The sequence below is a fragment of the Lithobates pipiens genome, unplaced genomic scaffold, assembly GCF_037356315.1.
Source record: "Lithobates pipiens isolate NorthernLeopardFrog02 unplaced genomic scaffold, aLitPip1_a1.2 Scaffold_30, whole genome shotgun sequence".
NCBI classification, from domain to species: Eukaryota; Metazoa; Chordata; class Amphibia; order Anura; family Ranidae; genus Lithobates; species Lithobates pipiens.
The window spans coordinates 52472109-52494263 of NW_027507791.1; the positions used below are offsets into that span (position 1 = coordinate 52472109).

Consider the following 22155-nt stretch of genomic DNA (forward strand, 5'->3'; position numbering starts at 1 on the left):
GAAATATGGTCAAAATTGATGGCAAGATGAATGCAGCAAGTTATCAAAAAATACCGGAGTTCATGCAAGACAGCCCAAGAATTTACAGGAACTGAAGGCTTTTTGCCATGAGGAATGGGCAGCTTTACCATCTGAGAAGATAAAGAGCCTTATCCACAAATACCGCAAAAGATTTCAAGCTGTCATTGATGGTAAAGGGGGCAATACACAGTATTAAGAACTGGAGTAAGTAAACTTTTGATCAGGGTAATTTGGGTAGTTTGTTGCCATTATGAGTTGCCATTATGAGTAAACACAGTTGATTGATAATAAATGGCTTCAGCCAAACACTAACCATGAGTGAAAAACGTTTGTGTTATTTATATTCTCTGTCCAAGAAATCCAATTCTGCCAGGGTATGTAAACTTATGAGCACAACTGTATATACTACATTCACCACTCTTGCAATCTCATCTTGCAAGATGGATATTATCCAGAGTGCATGCTCAGGGGCTTAACAGAGAATCAGCGTCACATCAAATGTCTGTGTTCTTTAAAGCCAGCAAGCCGTTAGTCATCAAGCAGGTTAAAAAGACAAAAAGGTACAGACATTAGCCGATTCAGATATACAAATGGTGGGATGTCAACCACTAGGTTTATGGGACACCCCTGGCCAGTACTCAGGGGCAAAGAACTGACTAATTTAGCATTTCAAGACTGACAATTATTCTTGAGATTACGATAATACTGGGTGTGCCAGCTCATGTATACATGACTTAGACTCCTGGATGTAGGACAACACGTGTCTGGCACTAACAATATAGATACTCAGCTGTATTCAGAGAGAATGTATTTTCGTCTTATTATGACCAACTTAGAAAACCTTTTGTTCGGAGTGGAAATAGAAGCATATTATGCAGAAACTGAATGTTTATTGTTACACTTGAAATATTTGAAAACCTTCAGAACACTTGGTATATCAGTTTCACACTGTGAAAAGTTAAACTACAAGGCTAAAAGAGCAAGATGTGAAACTACCATAGCTGTGTTAAATATTGCTATTTTATGCACCTCCAGATCTGTGGACTTAACATTACACACACAAAATCTTGTAGGAAAGGATCATGAGATTTGTTCTCCATGAACAGGTGAAAAACATTGTATACGTATTAAGCACAAACAATGGGCATAAAATAAGCAGTTAGTAGAAACTAACACACTACGTAGTACTCTCGACTACCCTTGTTTAAAAAAACAAAAAAAACAAAACCATGTACAACTTGGAGTATTGGTAAAGCCACCAAGTGTTCATACACTGCTTCTCATACTCCAAAGACTTCAGCTGCAATTTCCCAGAGCTGGATCACGTCCTGAAACGCGTCACGCTGGAATGTAGCTGAACTGCGCTTGTAGCTGCATTTCTCTCGACTGTGGGTGTGAAGATAAGGAGGGAGTAGGCAGAGGAAGAAATGTTAACATGTTAAGAAGACAAAGATTCCACTATTTTGATTCAAAAACACAGATGTGTTTTTTTTTTTCTTTTTATTAAACTTCCCCTTGTGACTCACCTATCTGGTATTTAGAGAGCAATAGGATGATCAAGATGGGCTTCATTGGAGAGCAAAAAGCAGGACAGTTTTTTTGGCTCCTTTGGTTAAGTTACGGTTTACAAGGATCTGAAGATTCTTTCGAGAAAACGACTTCATCACCGATGTTCCATCTAGGCTTGTAGGAACTTGGGCATCATGTGAAAAGTTAAGCAAAAGAATTGTCACCTAAGTTTTTCTACAACCAATTAACCTGGGATATTGGTGAACCATGGACTTTATGATTAAAACATAGGTTTACTTACAACCTCATTGCATCCATGCCAAAGCCAGGCTTCATTGGGGACATGTATGAAAACCACTGCCACACCTTCAAGTGTCTAACAGCCTTTAGTATCTTGGTGGGTAGTAGGGACGTTTTGGGGAAAAAAATTGTTGGCCCCTTCCAAAAGGTGGCCGTGGTCGTTTTAAGTTGTGGAAAGGTTCCCTAGGCCTGAAGTGAGGTCGCTGTGGCCTTGGACCACCGGTGTTCATGAAGTCTCTATGATGTGAGCCAAAGTGAGGCTGTTGAGAACCAGGAAAATTTCCATGATGGTCTCTAGGATGATGGGCCATAGGTTCATTTATCCTACCATGGGGCTGGCTGTGTTGGCCACTGTAGTCATGTGACATAGGTCCTTGATCCCTTCCCGAACTTGAATGCATTGAGTAGGGTTCCTGCATCATTCCCTGGTGAACAGCACCATGGTCTTGTGAGAATGGATTCCGCATATCTAAACGAGGAGGTGGAGAAAACTGGATGCCACCATGCTCTGCTGTGTGATGAAGAGGGAAAGGATTGCTTGCATGATCTGAAGGAGGATGAGCAATATGAGGCAATGTTTGAGGTGGCTCCATAGGGGGCATTTGGGGTGCAACAGGCATGTCTCTACCAAAAAGGCTTCCTGGGTCAGGAGGCAAAACAGGTGGAGGCCCAGGAGGTGGTCCAGTCTGATCCATCTGGAATGGCCCACCTCGATCCAATGGAGGAGCCATGGGTGGAGGTGGTAACCGATGTTCAAAAGGTTGAATATTGTTTGCTCTGAAATCGCCAAGAGAGTCCGGAAAGCGAGTTAAGTGCTCGTCATATTGAGGTTTAAAGCCAACATTACCACTGCCAGAAGGCTGTGCATCAGCATTTGGTGTGCCATCATCAAAATTACTCTCAGTGTTACCCATGTCAAACCAATCACTTCTACCTCCTTCCATTCCATGACCTCTACCACCCTTCATTCCAACCCTCATAGACTCAACTGTTTTAATAGGCTCTCCCGACATTCTTCTATTGCCCATATTGTGATATCCTAATGTTTCAATGGGGGCTCCTTTTTCCTCTGTACTATCTGACAAGTCTAGAGAAGAGGATGAAACTCTAGTTTCAATGCGATATTGTTCTTCCGACTGGACTTCGGAAGATCTTCCCACATGACCAAGTCCAGAGATGCGAATATCTTCATCTAGGCTTGACTGTCCAAAAGGACTCTCCTCACAAGGTCTGCGAGATGCATTCTTCAGCATATTTTTAAACTCTATTGTAGTAGAAACTGCAACACTTGGGCCTGATTGTTCAGTAGATGTAATTGGTGGTCTTACAGAAGGAAGATTATTCTTTGGGAGGAAGTCTGGATGCCTATTTTGAACAAGAGCAGAATCTGTATACTTATTTTGTGGCATACTGGGATGCAACAAAGGGATATTATGGTTAGTGTCAGATGGGTACAATGAGTCATCTTTAAGAGGGGAAGGTGACCTAGTAGATTCTAGATTATTTCCCCTTATATTATAGCCACCATATCTATCAGGAGGTGGTGACAACTTACCACCGGTCTCACCTGAAATAAAAGGAGGCTGCACAGATGGGGGAAAAGGCGGCATGCTATAATCTGGAACCTGACTGTAACTCTGTGTAACAGGTGGGTATTCCATTGGGTTTAAATGCAGGTTTGATTGTAAAATAGATTTTGACTCAAGATTACCAACGGTTGATGGTGAAGGACCAGTAAAATCAAACTCGCGATAGTCTTCGTCTTCATTAAATGATGCATCTGGATAAAATTTATCCAGAGTAGAATCTACTATTGAAGGTTTTTCCATTATATCAGAGGACTGCCGGTATGCATTTGGAGAACTTCCACCAAGACCGAAGGGTCTGTATGCTGGCATAGGTGGCAGCTTTTGGTAGTCGCTGTCTTTGTTTAAAAGTGGGGACCTTGTGCTACTGGGTGTAGATGAGCCAGAACTAATAATTTTTGATAACAGGGAAACGCTATCAACATTACTTGAAGGCGGTTTGTCCATCATCTCATCCTGTGTGGGCGTACCACTTCTTTCATCACGTACCGGTGTTCCATCTATATTATCTAGAGAAGTGCTGGTGGGTCCACTGTGAAACTCGGATGATGTCTCAGGCACAGCACTGGAACCCAAGCCACTTAGAATGGGAATGTTCAGATCTAAACCACTAAAACCTGGATTTCCTTTTAAGAAATTATGAATCTTCATTTCTAGACTTGATGGTTCTGTCTCCTCAGCTTGTTTAGGTATTTCTGGCGGCTTGCTATTTGTCTTCTCCGCAGATACAGGTGTTTGAGATGAAAATACAACGGTACTGACTGCTTGTGTTACACTAGAACTGGGTGGGGCAGGTGGTTTGCTGGCAGGTGTGAGGGAAGTATCTGGATTTAGGTCTGTTGGGGAGTAACCAAAGTTTTTAGACACAAAGGGAGGTGTTACAGAGGGAGTAACTCTGTCCTTTGCAGCTTGTAAAGCAGTGTTCATTGGTGCAGTGGAGGTACTGAGTGTTGCGGATCCACTTGAGAGAGCAGTGCTTCCAGCAACACTTTGAATCAAAGATGATAAACCTGTGAAGAAAAAAAATGAATAAAAAAGGATATAACATACATTAGCAATGTTTATCTGAATTCAAGTGTTGAAAAACTCTGAAGTGAGTGTATTTTATGACTACAGATCAAATCAAAAAAAAATATCAAAAGCTACTGCCGTTATGATTTTCACAGATGGCAAGACATTTTCATGATTACAATTGTAAACCTGCGTTTGTGTATTAAAGGCTCCCTCCACCCAAATTCATCATTTCAAACCTTTGTATTTATTTTTGTTGTCTGACTTTATACACACTGTATATGTTCAAGCAAGAACGCCCCAGAGGATTTTTAAACAAGATTAAACCATCCAATTAGGAGCTCATGTTCTTTTCCTGTCAAAAGAGTGCATGCTACTTAGGCCCCTTTTACACATGTGGACCATTTGTCAGTTTTTTCTTCGTCCATCCATCGACAGACAAAAAAAAAAATAAAAAATAAAAAAAAAATAAAAAAAAAAAATAATAAAACACAACAGACATCAATGCATCTCTATGGAAAAACGGATGTAAACAGATGATCAGCAATTTATAGCCGCTTCCGTCATACATTTTTTGGAACAAATGAAAGCCTTATTTTTCTTCCATTAAAGGGATCGGATGAAAAAACGGATGTAAACCAAAGTAAAAACAGTCAATTTCTGCATGAAAAAATGGCTCTGGGACTCCAGGACTCTAGCTGGCGGATGGACAAACTGGATGGACAAACTGGATGGACAAACTGGATGGACAAACTGGATGGACAAACTGGATGGACAAACTGGATGGACAAACTGGATGGACAAACTGGATGGACAAACTGGATGGACAAACTGGATGGACAAACTGGATGGACAAACTGGATGGACAAACTGGATGGACAAACTGTGTAAAAGGGATCTTACGGGTATTGATTCCAAGACCCCTTTCACACATGTGGACAGTTAATCAGTTCAGTCACATTTTTTTCAAAGAAAGACCGGATGAAGTCATCTGTTTTTACTAGGGGTGCACCAAATGTTTTTTTTGGTGCCGAAACAGATACCGAAAATGAAGAATACCCTAGGCCGAAAACCAAAAATTACTGTTTTTAAAAAATATTTTTATACAGGAGATGGTCAGAGACTGGGGACGTGGTGCAAGAAGTGGTCAGAGACTGGGGACGTGCCAGGGTGCTGTCCCCAGGGCAGCCAGGGTGCTGTCCCCAGGGCAGGGAAGAGAGGAGAGCCGCCTGGTTGAATAGAGCGCTGGGAAAAATGGGGCAGAGCACCTCCCCTGGTGCCGACCCCCCATCCTGGGGGGTGTATAGCGCAGGAGAGCCGCCTCCGCCGCCTCGTTGAATAGAGCGCCGGGAACATCACAGCTTTAATTTAATAGCTGTGTGGTTCCCCATCACGTGCCGTCACATACAGCCCCTCCCCATTGTCCGGGGACTTTGATAGACAGATCACCCGTCCAATCCTGGGACGGGTGATCTGTCTATCAAAGCTCCCTGGACAATGGGGAGGGGCTGTATGTGACGGCACGCGATGGGGAACCACACAGCTATTGAAATTAAAGCTGTGATGTTCCCGGCGCTCTATTCAATCAGGCAGCGGAGGCGGCTCTCCTGTGCTATACACCCCCCAGGATGGGGGCGGCGCTTCACCCCCACCCAGGCCCTGTCCCATTTTCGGCTCCATTATCGGCCATTTTTTCCTTTCGGCAATTCCATTTTCGGCCGATATGTTTCAGCGACCGAAATTTCGGTGCATCCCTAGTTTTACATTCGTTTTTTTACATCCTCCAGCTGGAGTGCTTGACCACTTAAATCCTGGAGCCATTTTTTCATGCAGAAAACAAGACAGATTGCCCATTTACATCCATTTTTTTTTTAAAACTGAAGAAAAATAGGGCTTTGATCCCTTCCAAAAAACATAGGTTGACAGAAGCAAATGTAAAATCATCCATTTACATCAGTTTTTCCATAGAGATGCATTGTCCGTTTTTTATCCTTCAATGGAAAAACAAACGGCATGCCTGTGCAAAAGGCAATTCCCTTGGAAGGCCACTGCAATCTGTTTAATTGGGATGCTGGCACATAGGTGACAAAATCATAAAAACAGGTGTTTTCACCTTGAACAAAGTCAAAGTTAAAATGCAGTCTTTGCGAGTGATCACTAAAAAGTCCATTATTTTTTTTCCCAGACTCCAGGAGACTGTTAGTCTCCCCAACTGTATTTTCCAGGACTATTTTTTGTTTTTACCAATTCGGTTATACAATCATGGCCAAAAATATTGGCACTTCTGGATTTCTGTCAGATAATGCACCTTTTCACCCAGAAAGGTGTTGCAATTACAAATGTTTAGGCATTCGCATGTTGACTTCTTTTGTTTGCATGGTTATGACAAAGTGGAAAATCTGACACATGCCAAGCAAAACTCCAAAAATGGACAAAAATAATTGGCACCCACAATTTAATACTTAATAGCACACCCCTTGGAAATAAAATAAGTGAAATCAATCGCTTCCTGTAACCAATGAGTTTTTTTGCATCTCTCCACTGGAATTTTGGGCCTCTTTCGTCAACTGCTCCAGGTCTCTCAGATTGGAAGCGCCCCTTTTCCCAACTGTAGTTTTGAGATTCCTCCACAGGTGTTCTAAGGCAGTGGTTCTCAACCATGTCCTCCAGTACCCCCAACAGGCCATGTTTGCAGGTTTTCCTTCATCTTACACAGGTGGTTTAAATCAGAGTCAATGGCTTGGTATTGGACAGCTACTTTATCTAAGAGAAATTCCCAAAACATGGTCTGTTGGGGTTACTTGAGGACAGGGTTGAGAACCACTGCTCTAAGGGATTCAGATCCGGAATCATTGCTGATGAGTTCAGTACTCTCCAGCACTTTGTCTTAAACCATTTCTGGCTGCTTTGGGTCATTGTGCTGCTATAAGACCCGTGACCTCTGACGGAGAAACAACTTTCTGACACTAGGCCCCGCATTGCTCCCCAGAATTCTTAGTTTTCAGATTTCCTAATGCCATGCGCACGGTCAAGACATCCAGTGCCCGAAGCAGTGATGCAAACCCCAAACCATAAGTGAACCTCCACCAAGTTTGACTGTAGGGACCGTATTCTTTTCTTTAAAGGCCTAATTTCTTTTTCTGAAAACAGAAAAATTATGGGCTTTACCAAAAATCAGTAATTTTGTTTAGTCTGTCCACAGCAGTCTCCCAAAAGGATTTTGGCTTCCTCAGGTAAGTTTTGGCAAACTCCAATCTGGCTTCATGTTTCTTTGCCAGCAGTGGGGTCCTCCAGGGTCTACCAGAACATCTCTTCTCATTCAGAGGGCAATATTTAAAGCAATCGGTCACAGTTGTACCCTGTGCCTGAAGGTCAGCTTGAAATTGCTTGAAAGTTGATCAAGGTTCTTTATCCACCATTTAAGCAAACCTTTGTTTCAATCTTTGATCAATTTTTCTCTTTAGGCCACATCCAGGGAGATAAGCTACAGTGCCATGGGCTGTAAACTTCTTGACAAGGTTGTGCACAGTGGACACAGGAACAGCAAGATGTTTGGAGATGGACTTGCAACCTGCAGCTTGTCCATGCATTTCCACAATTTTTGTTCTCAAAGCCTCAGACAATTTTTTGCAGCTCTTCTCTGCAGCACACAGACAACAAAAAGGTTGAGTCAACTTTTCACCATGTTACCTGGTTGCCGTTGTAATTTCAAGATTGTCAGCACCTGTTTATTGATACAGGCGAGTTTAAATTACAGGCGCATCACAAACTTAGAATGCAATTATTGGTTACAATTTTGAAACCTTGCCAATAATTTTGTCCAGTCCATTTTTGTAGTTTTGCGTGGAATGTGTCATCATTAGCTTTTTGTTTTCCACTTTATTTCTTTCATTTGTATTGGTATGACACAAATATGAGCATACTTATTTGTAATGGCAATTTTCTGGGCGAAGTGGTGCATTATCTGACAAATGCAGGGGTACCAATATTTTGGTCCGTGACATATACATACATACACATATACACACACACACACACACACACATTTTTTTTCAAAAACTGCTTGATTATGGTTTCTGAAAAGTTAACAGTTTTAAGGAAAACTGGTACTTAAAGAAACACGATAGCTGCGAATGACTTGTCATACCAATCTTCTGGGTTTCAGGGCCCCAAAACAAACCCGAAAAGGACCCATGACTTTTGTGATCTGCACACACTTTACAGGTGAGTGACTTCAAAATCACTGAAGTCGTTGGGTCAGGACAGTAGTCATACAATTATTTCCAAGTGAGGGAGGCAGGGGTACCCCATCATATTTCTTTATGATCAGTTTAATTTAAAACTAGAAAGTTCACAAAAAAAAGCATTAAAATGTACCTTTTCCCATTTGAAAAAAATGCTGCATAAATACTGCAAGGCATAAAAAATTGCAACACCCACCATTGTATCCTCTAGGGCAGTGATGGCGAACCTTGGCACCCCAGATGTTTTGGAACTACATTTCCCATGATGCTCTGGCACTCTGCAGTGTAGTGGAGCATCATGGGAAATGTAGTTCCAAAACATCTGGGGTGCCAAGGTTCGCCATCACTGCTCTAGGGCCTCTGCTTAAAACAATATTTAATGTTTGGGAGTTCCAAGTAATTTTCTAGCAAAGCCATGCTGATTTTTTACAAGTGTCAGAATAGACCTGGTCTTAAAAATGGTTCATTTACTTGATCCAGTTAATGATCTATCCTGAAGGAGTTTTTGCTGTTCATGTCATGACTGAACGTCTGAATGCATAGAATGTCCAGACAAACGCAGTTCAAGTGAAAAGTGTGAAGTGAGCAACAGAGCAATGCAAGTGTAATGATGAAAAACATGACAAGTTCAGTATAGATTAAAGGGGTTGTAAACCCTCAAGGTTTTTCACCTTAATGCATTCTATGCATTAAGGTGAAAAACATTCTGTAGTTCAGCTGGCGCCTCCCCCACCCCCACCTTTTACTTACCTGAACCTGATCATTCCAGCGACAAGCACAGCAGCTTCAACCACTGTCTTGGGTCCTCATTGGATAGATAGCAGCAGGAGCCATTGGTTTCTGCTGTTATCAAATCCAGTGGCACAGGAGTCAGGGCCCGAGTCCTGCTGTGTGTCAATGAACACAGCAGGATTCGGGACCACGTCCGCATGAGTGCCCCCATGGACTGTGGCTCTCGAGGAGGAGGAGCCAGGAGCACCGCTGCAGGACCCCAGAAGAGGAGGATCAGGGCTGCTCTGTGCAAAAACCCTTGCACAGAGGAGGAAAGTATGACATGTTATTAAAAAAAAAACAAAAAAAAAAAAAACAAACCTTTACAACCCCTTTAATCTTGATAAAGGATCAGTAAGAAAAGCCAATACGTTTTGAGGCTCACAACTCCCTTTTCATCAGGGCTTGAAAGGTCCTGTGGTGATGGGAGAAAATACTGGACAACGTGAGCAAAGGGTCAAGATTTGGCATAATATCAGTGTGCGCGATAGTCTGACAAGCAATTATGAAACTTACCGAAATACAATTAAACAGTACAAATACAGCAGCGCTTACTTTACCTTGCAGATTTGATGTTGCAGGAACCTGCGATTTAGACAAAACCGAAAGAATGCCTTCAGGAGTAAACTCTACTTTGGAGAAGATGTTGGCCAAGGGGTTTGGTGTGGTCTGAACTGGAGGCTTTAATCCTCCAGCCAAATTTGTATTAGGAGTTGTCGGTGTACCAGGAGAAGGCTTTCCTGCAGGGCTGACTCCTACATAAATAAATAACAAGATTTTATATACTGTAAAATCATGCACCTGGTTAGTTTCCAATACAAAAGAGAAAAATACCAACAACCACCAAGAAAAATTGCAGTGCTCAGCACAATATCAACAAAAAACACCTGAAGTGTTAAGATGGCAAGTCCCAACATTGAAACCATCCAAAAGAAACAAACCTAGAATGGTTCTTTATCAGAACTATTCTAGGTTTGTTTTTTTTTGTTTTTTTATAGTTTCAACGTTGGGACTCCCCATCATAACCCTTCATGTGTTGCGTTTATTGATATTGTACTGAGCGCTGCAATTTTTCTTGGTCGTTGTCAGTGTTCTGCAGATCTACACCAATTCCTAGAAGCTATATACCATTAAGCACTGACACCATTTTTTCTTTTTGCAATACTAATAGATTGGTTCAATTTTCCTGCACCAAAACTAAGCCAGGCATTAATGCAAGGTATTTGTTCACATGTTATATATAAAAAAATACTGACTCAAATATATGAAACGAACAGAGAAACAAATCTCATTTGCAGAAATGTAACACTCACCAGATTTCATGGCAGACGTTAAGCTACTTAGGATGGAACTGATCTTCCCCAGGTCTACATTAGCCAAGTTTGGCAATGCGAGGGGAACTGATGGAGGTATGACAGGAGTGGTTACTGATTTAGAGGGAGTGGTGGTTACTGATGAAGTAGTTGAAATCATTGCGGAGGGGGTAGCAGGTCTCGGAGCGCTGACTGTGGTGGGAGCAGGAGCCGAAACGGGTGCTGGAACAGGAGGAGTTGTGACCTCAGGGGCTTCTGGAGAATCAGAGGCGATTGCAGTGTCTTTGAGAGATGAAGTAGGAGGTTCCACTTGTTCGTTCCTTTCCTCAACTACAAGCAAAAAAAAAAATTTTTAAAAATTTACATAACATTATAGTAAAACTAAAAAGGTCATTTTTTAGGTTTGGATAGGGTGGAGATGGATTAGAACACCCATCTGGGTTTTTATTGCTGTCTATGCCCCCGTTTGGAAGATCAACCTCTCAAATTGATTTGTTTACCATTATAATTGCAAGCAAAAGACAAATTTCGGGTTTTCCCCTGAAAAGTACTGGAAGGGAAATATTCCAATGGGGACACTAGTTCTGGTGTCCTGGGCACCCGGCACCCCCCCCCCCAGGAATTCCTTTAACCACTTGACCTGTGGAAGACTATCCTATTCATGACCAGGGCATTTTTTGTTATCCAACAATGTGCTTACCTGTTCGGTAACACAACACTATTCAAAAACATACAATAAAATCTAAATTTCTTCATAGATTTAGACCAAAATGTATTCTGCTAAAGGTCTTGGACAAAAAAAAATAAAAAACAAACAAAAACAATAAATATAAATATATAAATATATACACACATACATATACACACAGCTATAGATGCTATACTAGTAATCCAAATATAAGTTCCAGCACCATCAAAGTGTTCAAACATAAGAATTATCAGATTAAGGGGGCAACTGTCATTAACCTATATAAAATTCAATTAATGATGTGGTTATAAGATTAGGTGCCTATTGTTCATTGAATCACTATACTAGTAATGGCGGTGAGCAACATCTTATAGGACAGTGATGGCGAACCTTGGCACTCCAGATGTTTTGGAACTACAATTCCCAGGATACTCATCTACACTGCAGAGTGCATGAGCATCATGGGAAATGTAGTTCCAAAACATCTGGGGTGCCAAGGTTCGCCATCACTGTTATAGGAGGACTGATAGTGTGGAGGGCAATCTGGCGCTGGCGGTCTGGGAGGGACACCAATACAGTGATCAGTGATAATACTGTACTAGACAACACTAATAGGGTGACAGGGGCGATCAGAAATGCAATCGAGGGGTTAACCGTGTGCACTCATTTTACTCACAGGATCTGGCAGTTTTCCTCTTTTAAACCAGTGTTAATACGATTTTAGTTGAATAAAAATAACAATTGAGATGACCAACATGACAAACTAAAATGGCATTTTAGTCAGACTAAAACTAAATTGAAATTTGACTTAAAAACACTGGTCTGTAGTGCATGTTTATACCTCAATATCATAAATAACGTAGGAGATTTTTCACTCCAGCAGTAAAATAACGAGTTTAGAAATTGTAGAAAAATGGTAACTAATGCATTACAATTTAATTACACTCAGATTTTAGACGACTAAAATGTACTGGAGATTTTAGACGACTAAAACTAAAACAATTGCAGAAGACTAAAATAGGACTGAATCTAAAATGCCATTTTAGTCCTAAGACTAAATTGAAATTTGCTGCCAAAATTAACACTGTATTTCAGGTAGAGGAAACAGCCAGATCGCTATTGTATTTGTAAACAGAACTCTGTTCTGTGATTGACCACTGCCGATCAGCAGGTACGCAGCCAAAAATCACTGGCTGTAACCTGCTGACAAACATGTGCCCAAAAACCAGGAAGCAGCTTGCGACTTACCAGTATTTTGCTGTGTTGGCCGCTAGCAGTAAATGTACTGTTAGTGGGCAGCAAGTGGTTAATTTACAGGAATGTTCTCACTTCCCGCTTTGGCTATAGGACAGGAAGTGAAGGTAAATCTCCCTAAAGGGACAGAGGGCAAAAAATAAAGTTCTGCCAATAGTTCCACTTTAATAAGTCTCAAATTTGTGCAATGATTTGTTTTCATGATTTGCAGTAAAAATGGATACAAAAAGGACTTCTGTAACATCCCATGGATCCAGTCAGTCCCCAAGGTCTTAGAGAAAACCTAGAAATCTCTTCACTTTGATGTTTTCTTTTCCTGAAGTCATACAGAAACGCTGTACCACAATCAACGCCAAACATTCATAAAAATACACCAGTTGGAAGCCAATTGAGCTAGCTGTATAGAATGAGGAACACCACTAGCATGGAGAGGTAATGCAAACGCTATACAAACTGAGAAGTGGTAGCAGTCCAAAAGGAACTGCGGTGCCAACTACTGAGCAACCGTGTGCTGCCTATAAAGTACAAGGCATCTGGGGGAACAAATCACTTACCGATAATCGCAGCTATATCATCATCTGCATCCTCATCAGAAAGCTCCATATCTTCCACTATGCGATTGTCCTTGGGGGGCTCAGGAGATTCAGATGGGATAGGCTCAACCTCTGGGGACAAAGGGCTCGCCTCCCCCTCCATGCCCTGGAAAGGGGACTCTGAGCCAGTCGGAGAAGGTGCATCAGCGACAGGAGATGGCACTGGAGATTCCTCAGGATCAGGAAGAGTGGCTTTTAGCTGATCAAGTTTCTTTTTCAGATTATTTACTCTATTAGCAAACGTTTTATAGGCCTATAAAAAAATAAAGAGAAAAAAATAAATAAAAAATGAATGAAAATGAATGAAAATGTTGTGATGTTGCAGGGGGTCATCATTACCAATCTTACTTTTGCTGGTTTCACAAGGGTGGTCTGATCAGGTACGCCTGTCGGTATTTCCATGTAGACGCGATCAGACCAGCCACTGCTCTCTATGGAGTGGCGGATGTCAGCAGACATGTGTTTGCCGACACCCACTGGCATTTGATCTGCCAAAAACAGATGGATGGGGGATCCATTCCCCACCAATCCGGTGGGACAGTTGACAGTCGGATAGCAGCGAACAGGCAGTCAGTTTCCATCTGACCGCCCCATAAAGAACAGATTGGCTGTGTCAGTGTCTGCTCTGCAGGAGAGATCCCCCCCCCTGCTGAGAAAGTGGATGCACATTACAGAGACAGTCCATGTGAAACCAGCCTTAGGCACTACTAAGTGTGAAATAAAAATCTCAATTCCACCAGGTCATCATGAATGGACGAGCAGCAGAAACATTTCAGACCAAGGCTCCTATGTACATATTTAAGTCAAATGTATGAACAATGTTAACTTCATGCAAATTAACCTCTTAAAAAAATTGTTCTCCAGAAGCCATTTGGTGCCAGAAAAGGTCCAAAACTGAATGCATTCAATCTCCAAAACTGAATGCATTCAATCTCCAAAACTGCCTTGGAATCAGGAATTTAGCAGTCCAATAGTACACCCTTTTAAACCATGAATTTATAAGGTTAAACTATTACATACAAGGATTATCTCAATTTTTTTCCCCAACATACTTGCCTGCTCTGTGTAATTGTTTTGCACAGAGCAGCACCAGTCTCCTCTTCTCGGGTCCTCCACCGCCACTCTGGGCGCACCCCCCCCCCCTGCAGAGTGCCCCCATAGCAACGTTTGCTCCAGAGCTGCCTCTGTGCATCCATAAGACACACAGAATAGGGCTTGTGCCCTCCCCTACTCCCTTCTCACTGGCTGTGGTTGACAGCAATGGGAGCCAATGGCACCCGCTGCTGTTTCAGCCAATGAGGCAGCAGAGACCTGGGAGAGCAGCCAGTCTTGTGCAAATCGCTGGATTGTGAACTAGCTTGTCTAATAGGAGGGGGTTGCATACTGAAAGTTTTTTTTATTTTTTATTTTTTTAAATAGCTAGAGTCCGTTGGGACAAAGCAGTGAGGACGGTGAAAAAAATCCTGCTAGCCGCATCTTTGGAGCGGTGAAGGAGCGGTGTATTCACTGCTCCTACCCATTGAAATCAATGGGGCAGCACGGCTATACCGCCGGCAAAGCGCTGCTGCAGCATCGCTTCGTGGGTGGTTTTAACCCTTTTTCGGCCACTAGCGGGGGTTAAAACTGCCCCACTAGCGGCGGCAAAAACAATGGTGAAACGGCGCTAAAAATAGCGCCGCTTTATCACCGACACGGCTCCCGCCCCAGTGTGAAAGGGGCCTAAGTACAGCGGTGCACATATTTCCACAATATACGTGCACTGCTAGTACTTACAACCAGAAGTGAAGAAAAGATCCTCCCCGCTCGGGCTGTGTGAAACAATGATTAGATAAATGGTATGTAGTTGAAAATTGCTGATTGTAAAAAACAGCGGTAATTTAGTACTATATGCTGGAGTAAGACGTTCTTTTAAGATTGTCTAGTGACACTTTACAGAATAAGTGCTCTTTCACAGCACATTTTTTTTTCTCCCCCTCTACTGACCTAAGATCACCCTACCCTCTCTGCAGATGTAGTTACACAGATCTGATACTCGCAACCTCTTGTGTTGACATCCTACACTGCAAGTCTCTAGCCGCCTGCACAGTGGAGTTTCATAGATCTCTATAGAGCTCTTTTGCACAGACACAGCCATGCAGGACATCAACATAAGAGGCTGCGAGTATCAGATCTCAGTAACTATGCATCTGTGGAGAGGGAGGGTGGGCTCTGATCAGTGGAGTCGAACAAAAATATTAAGTGTACTTTCCCTAAAAGCGACTTCCAACGTCGATTCAAATTTTTATTTTTATTTTAACAATTCGTACATTTATATCATGAAAATTTAACACTTTTTTTTTTCTAATATATCACCCGATGTCTGCTTTGAAATAAAAAACAAAGTTATATAATTTCTTGATGGTAGTTTTCATCTTGCCTGTGGGCATGCGATGCTGAGCTACCAGCATGCACCGCACAGTCCCACGCATTTACTGTGTGCAGCGCCGTAAGCTTCTGACAGTGCCATCAAAACAAGCGGCGTCGGAAGTGCACGCCCCATTGTGATGCCAATGAAGATCGTGATAATTAGCCTCGGCTAGCCACACTGGCTCCTGGGAAGATTCATAGTTCCCAGGAGGCAGTGTGCCGCCCCAGGAGACAATGCACCCCACCGACACAGGAAACGCCACATAAAGGCTAAAAAAAGGTAACCCTGGGGTAAAAAATAAACTATTTCCATTTGACAATGTATGTACCGTATATACTCGAGTATAAGCCGAGATTTTCAGCCCCTTTTTTTAGGCTGAAAGTGCCCCCCTCGGCTTATACTCGAGTCACCGCCGTCTGTCTACCCGATCAGCGTGTCGTGCAGACAGACGGCGGCCATTCCACTATTCAAAAGCCGCGCCTCCCTGTCTGTGATAGGCGGAACACTCAATTTCCCAGCAGTCAGTGGTCCGCCTATCACGGACATCCGCTCATCCTCATACTACGGACGAGGATGTCCGTGATAGGCGGAACACAGACTGCTGGGAAATTGAGTGTTCCGCCTATCACAGACGGAGGCGCGGCTTTTGAACAGTGGAATGGCCGCCGTCTGTCACAGACGAGAAGAGGTGCGGCGATCCTGGCATGGCTGCCGTATGTGCAGAAGGACACAGGCTCAGGACACAGGTAGGCTGGACACACAGGGATGGACGGACACACAGGGATGGACGGACACACAGGGATGGACGGACACACAGGGATGGACGGACACACAGGGATGGACGGACACACAGGGATGGACGGACACACAGGGATGGACGGACACACAGGGATGGACGGACACACAGGGATGGACGGACACACAGGGATGGACAGGCATGTCTCACCCTCGGCTTATACACAAGTCAATAAGTTTTCCCATTTTTTTTGTGGTAAATTGGAGGCCTCGGCTTATATTCGGATCGACCTATACTCGAGTATATACGGTAATGCCAGCATGACAATAAGGTGAACTTCGAAAATGATGTGGAACTCGCTTTAATGTAAAATATCATTGTGGTTATTTATTGAAAAGTTCCACCACTAGATAGACTGCCAAATCATCCGACTTTGTCAAAACAATTGACTGTCTGCAGTCTCGGATAGCATGAAATACCCATGAGTTCCATAGCAGATCAGAGCCTAAATGATGGTGGCACACAAGAAAGCAATATGATAACACTGATGGCTGTAAACCATATTCAAGTAAATTTTTTGTGTAGGGGTGGGGTGAGCGTGGAACACCAATACTCCTGCAGAGACACCATCCCAGGAGATGTAAATATATTTAAAAAATAAATAGAACAAAGTGGGACTCCAATTGTGACTCAGAGGAGTACAAAAAAAGCTGAAAGACAATATAATTATACCAAAAAAAAATTTTTTTTTATTATTTTCTAAAAAACAATTTAAGATACATTACAGTCTTAATGATTCAATTTGAGTTCAGGGATGCGCTACCCAGCAGGTTGTACAGAAAATTGCCCATGCGTTTCGTGGGTGATTCCGCTTTGTCTGGGCCTTGAGGATAGCACAGATGTAAACGCCGTGTGAATTCTACAAATAGAGTGTTGATGAATGTACCATATATCATATTTAATGCAAATACATAATGATGCATAAACAGATATGTTCATCTATTTGTCTATACATACACTTACATCAGAAAATGTAAACACTACAACAGATGTTGATAAAATTCCTATACCACATTAAAAGATATTAAAGTGGTTGTAAACCCTCTGGGACCACTTTTACCTACAGATAAACCTAGATTAAGGCTTACCTGTAGGTGCAACAAATATCTCCTAAACCTACACATTTTAGGAGATATTTGCAAAAGACTGGCACCGATGTCTATGGCGCACCGAGCATGCCGCTGCTAACAGTGATCATGCCGTTAGTGGCGGCTCACACGCGCATGCGCGGGAGTGACGTCATCGCGGCCCCAGCCAGTCACAGCACCGGAGCCGCGATATCCAGAAGTCACTCCGGGATAGATGGCGGCGATGGAGGAGAAGAACGAGGGTCGCTTCAGGGGCTTAGATCTCAGGTAAGTTATTCATAATGAGCTAGTACATACTAGCTCGTTACGCCTTTGCCTTATAGGGTGTGTTACAGTCAGATTTTCTATATATACCCAAAAGTGTATCAATATTTATTTTATTTTTTACATCAAAGGACTTAAATGCCAAAAGGTCAAAACCAGATAACTATGTAGCATATAGAGTGCAAAATTTCCATGGTTGACCCGAGCAACTCCAGGAATCCTCTCATACACCCCCTGGGACCAATTATGTTAGTTAGGCTTCCCTATATAACAGATTCCCTCAGTCTCTCCTCAACTACTTATCCCTACACCTGTGAGGAACGCTGTGCAGAGACTGTGGGTATAAAATTGCAGGTATTTGATTCTGAATTATTTATTATTCGTTTTATGTTTTTTTGACCACGGCGTTCATTATTTTTCACCATCAATTTTTTGCACATATAGGAGCACCTCCATTTTTGTCTGCCCAGGTGGGGAGAAGTATTCCTACGGGCTCCCAGGCCTCATCTGTCGCACTGAGCTGGCGTTCTCCATTTGCGGTCTTTTTTGGCGAGTTGAGGGGCATGCCATGGAAATTTTGCACTCTATTTGCTACATAGTTATCTGGTATTATCCATTTTGACCTTTTTGCATTTAAGTCATTTTATGTAAAAAATTACGGTACGTACGTGTGTGTGTGTGTGTGTGTGCATATGTGTGAGTGTGCGAGTGTGTTATAGCTATATAGAGAGAATACAACGGTTTATACATTTAATATCTTTTAATGTGGTATAGGAATTTTATCAAAATCTGTTGTAATGTTTATATTTTCTGAAGTGTATGTAAAGACAAATAGATTAAACACATCTATGTTGATTGCATCATTATGTATTTACATTATATGGTACTTTCATCAACATCACACACGACGTTTATATCTGTGCTATCCTCAAGGCCCTGACGAAGCGGAATCATCCGTGAAACGCATAGGACATTTTCTGTATAACCTGCTGGAAACTAGCACTGAACTCGAATCATTAAGACATTTAGAAAATAAAAATGTGTTTATTTTTGTATAATTATATTGTCTTTAAATTGTTTGTACTCCGAGGAACAATTAGAGCCCCACTTAGTTCTATTTTTTTTTTTTTAAAATACATTTACGTATTCAAGTAAAGCATGAAATTAAAAAATGTTTTTGAGGGGCAACTCAATTTTTTGTACCCAAATGCCATTAGTAAATGGATACATACATTCACCACAACTTTGACTTCCCGGTACTGAGCTTCATAGAATATTCCTGCATTTTCCAGAGCTTCAGTTATGGATGGACCGTTTTTCACCTGCTTGTCAAGGATATTTACAAATTCTTCAAGTTTTGAACTTGCCTCTTCGAAGTCTTTTGAGAATTTTTTACCTCCAGCTTTATCTTTAATAAAATAGAAAAAAAAAAAAGACATGAAATGGATAGTCATGTCAGTAAAACTACAAAGTAGGAGGTTACATCACTGTATGGGGAGGAGGATATACCTTTTAGGCGTTTTAAGGTCTCTGTGCTGCACACATCAACCCTCATGCTTGAAAGTTGCTTTTCCTTCAAATCAATATGATCCATTCCACGCTTGTAAGACAACACATCATCAATTAGACCTTGGGGCTGAAAAAAAAAAAAAAAAATTAACTTTTCCCCCCCACATTTGCAAATTGTATTGTAGTCTGAGGAATGCAGAGAAGCTCATAAATGGTCCAAACAGAGTATAGCACAATTTACACAAGACCAAATGCTGCTCTGTAAACTGACCAACTGCTATGCAGCAGACATGTGCCAATCACAAAACCAACAAGACAGCCTTGCATGTATTTGGCAGGTAAAGCTGTTCATGCATTTATCTAGGCTTCATCTACACTACATTGTTGCACTTGCCCGTGGTTTTATGATTAGTGAAGTGACTTCTACGCCCAATCTTCTCCAGTGGATGGGCAGTCTTCTGGAGGTGCAGAAAATACCGTTCTGCATGAATACACCATTAACCACTTGACCTCTGGAAGATTTACCCCCTCTTCCTGAACAAGGCATTTTTGCTATACGGCATTGCGTTAATTTTAAATGACAATTTCACGCATTGTCATACAACACTGTACCCAAATAAAATATGTGTCTTTTTCCCCACAAATAGAGCTTTCTTTTGGTGGTATTTGATCACCAATGTGTTAACTTTTTGCGCTATTAAATTTTTATATATATATATATATATATATATATATATATATATATAATATATATATATATATTATATATATATATATATATATATATATATATATATATATATATATATATATATATATATATATATTTTTTTTTTTTTTTTTATATATATATTTTTTTTTTTACTTTCTGATATAAAACCTATCCAAAAAATAAAAAAAATTTAAAAAAGTAAAAATTTTAATTTCTTCATAAATTTAGGCCAATATGTAGTTTTTGGTCACAAAAATTAATTAAAAAAAAATAAAGTGTTTACTGATTGTGGATGCTAAAACAGTCACGTAAACGAAACTATGGTATAGATTTACGGGATTTTAATTCTACTAGTAATCGTGGCGATCAGCAATTCTAGCTAGAATGGGATATTGCGGCGGACAATCGGACACTGACACTTTCTTTGAAGCAAATACAGTGCTCAGTGCTAAAAATATGCGCGGTCACTTTACTGACACTGGTTTGGAAGGAGTTCAACATCTAGGGAGATCAAAGGGTTAACTGTTTGCCTAGCCAGTATACTTTTGTGGGGTGCTTTTATTAGGGGAAGAGATGGAATTTAGTCCTAAATCATCCCCCTCCCTCTATCAGAACAGAGATCTGCCTTGTTTACACAGGCAGTCAACAATTGGCGGTATCAAGTGCCCGGCACCCACAGATCAGCTTCTGCTGTGAATAGTCAAAGCAGAAGTGGCTAACCAGTGGGGCATGTGCCCTCTGCAGGTGGAGGTGCAAAACCAACTGTGCAATATTATATATACACACACACACGATCTGGCGCAGAGCTGCTGCCCTGTAGCAGTAAAACTGCTATTGGGCGGTCAGCAAGTGGTTGAAGAGGTAGACTTTTTTTTTTACCTTAATGCATGAAGGTAAAAAAAAAACCTGTGTGCAGCGTTCCCCAAGCCCCCCTAAAAACACTTACATAAACCCCTTCTCTGTCATGCTCTAGAACAGCGGCTCTCTCCGCTCAAATGGCAAATGGATAGCAACAGGAGCCATTGGCTCCCGCTATTAAATCCTGTGTGTTGGCCACACTGTATCAATGTTGAGCTTGCAGGTGTGCCACACTAGAAAGTGGCTTCCTATGGTGGCACATCAAGAAGAGGAGGAGGAGGAGCCAGGAGCAACAGCTGGGCACCTTAGAAAAGGAGGATCGGGGCTGCTCAGCGCAAAACAATTGTACAGAGCAGGCAAGTATAACATGTTGGTTCTAAACAAAAAAGTAGCTTTACAATCACGTTAATGATGGGTACTTTGGGGGGTGAAAAGCCATGACACCTTTAAATTCATAGTATGTCCTCTGTCTTCTGGATTGTATGATGCTGGCATCAACTTGAAAAATTCAGAATTAAAAGATGGAGGAAAAAAAAAAAAAAAAAATGGTGGGAAGTTTGGATTGAAGGCAGGTATTGTCATTTCCTTATTTTGCCAACTTGCTGGGAGCCCCAATTGATAAAATTTTCATTGACAGTAGTTAGGTATTAAACCCCCCCCCCCCCCCCCCCCATCACGCTGGATAAAAGCCATTCTTGATAACCAAAACCATTACATAAATGTTGATATGTACAATGTACCAGAGGATTCCAGATCAATATCAGTATTATTTGAACAGATAAACTTGAGGTCTCAAATATTTACGACTATTTTAATCTTACCCTAAATTCAGCTACGATCTTAGACTTCAGTGCAGCTTTTATTAACCACCACTGGGGCTGGAAAAGAAGAATGATTACTAGTAATCAGTGTTGGCAACATTCACGAGACAGCATTTTTTTTTTTTATCAAGTGACAACTACTTCAGGGACATTCTGATCTATCTAGATATTGCTGCAAAACATAGGGATATAAAAGGATCAGAATCGATGAACATGACAGTGAAGAATTCTAGAGCAGCACATCACATTACAGCCGCAATACTGACAGAAAGAACACCCTTTAACGACCAAATAAAATGTAATGGCAGTTGCAAATCTGTCATATCATTACCAAGCACCCATTAAAGAAAAAGCTATACTCACCTCCACTCCTGCGACTCCATGTCCATGACAACCGTCGCAGGTCGGCC

The 22155-nt window shown here is 41.6% G+C and overlaps 1 protein-coding gene across 1 annotated transcript in view; it reads right to left on the reverse strand.

Annotated features, from left to right (window-relative positions):
- Positions 1–891: 891 nt before the first annotated feature.
- The window catches only part of RPRD2 (regulation of nuclear pre-mRNA domain containing 2), a gene marked incomplete in the record, with an annotated part of 83197 nt that continues 61933 nt past the window's right edge, over positions 892–22155 (reverse strand). The window contains 7 exon segments of the mRNA XM_077464220.1: positions 892–4426; positions 10003–10197; positions 10756–11085; positions 13252–13543; positions 19078–19253; positions 19355–19481; positions 21746–21780. Of these exon segments, the coding sequence (XP_077320346.1) occupies positions 1917–4426; positions 10003–10197; positions 10756–11085; positions 13252–13543; positions 19078–19253; positions 19355–19481; positions 21746–21780 (3665 nt within the window).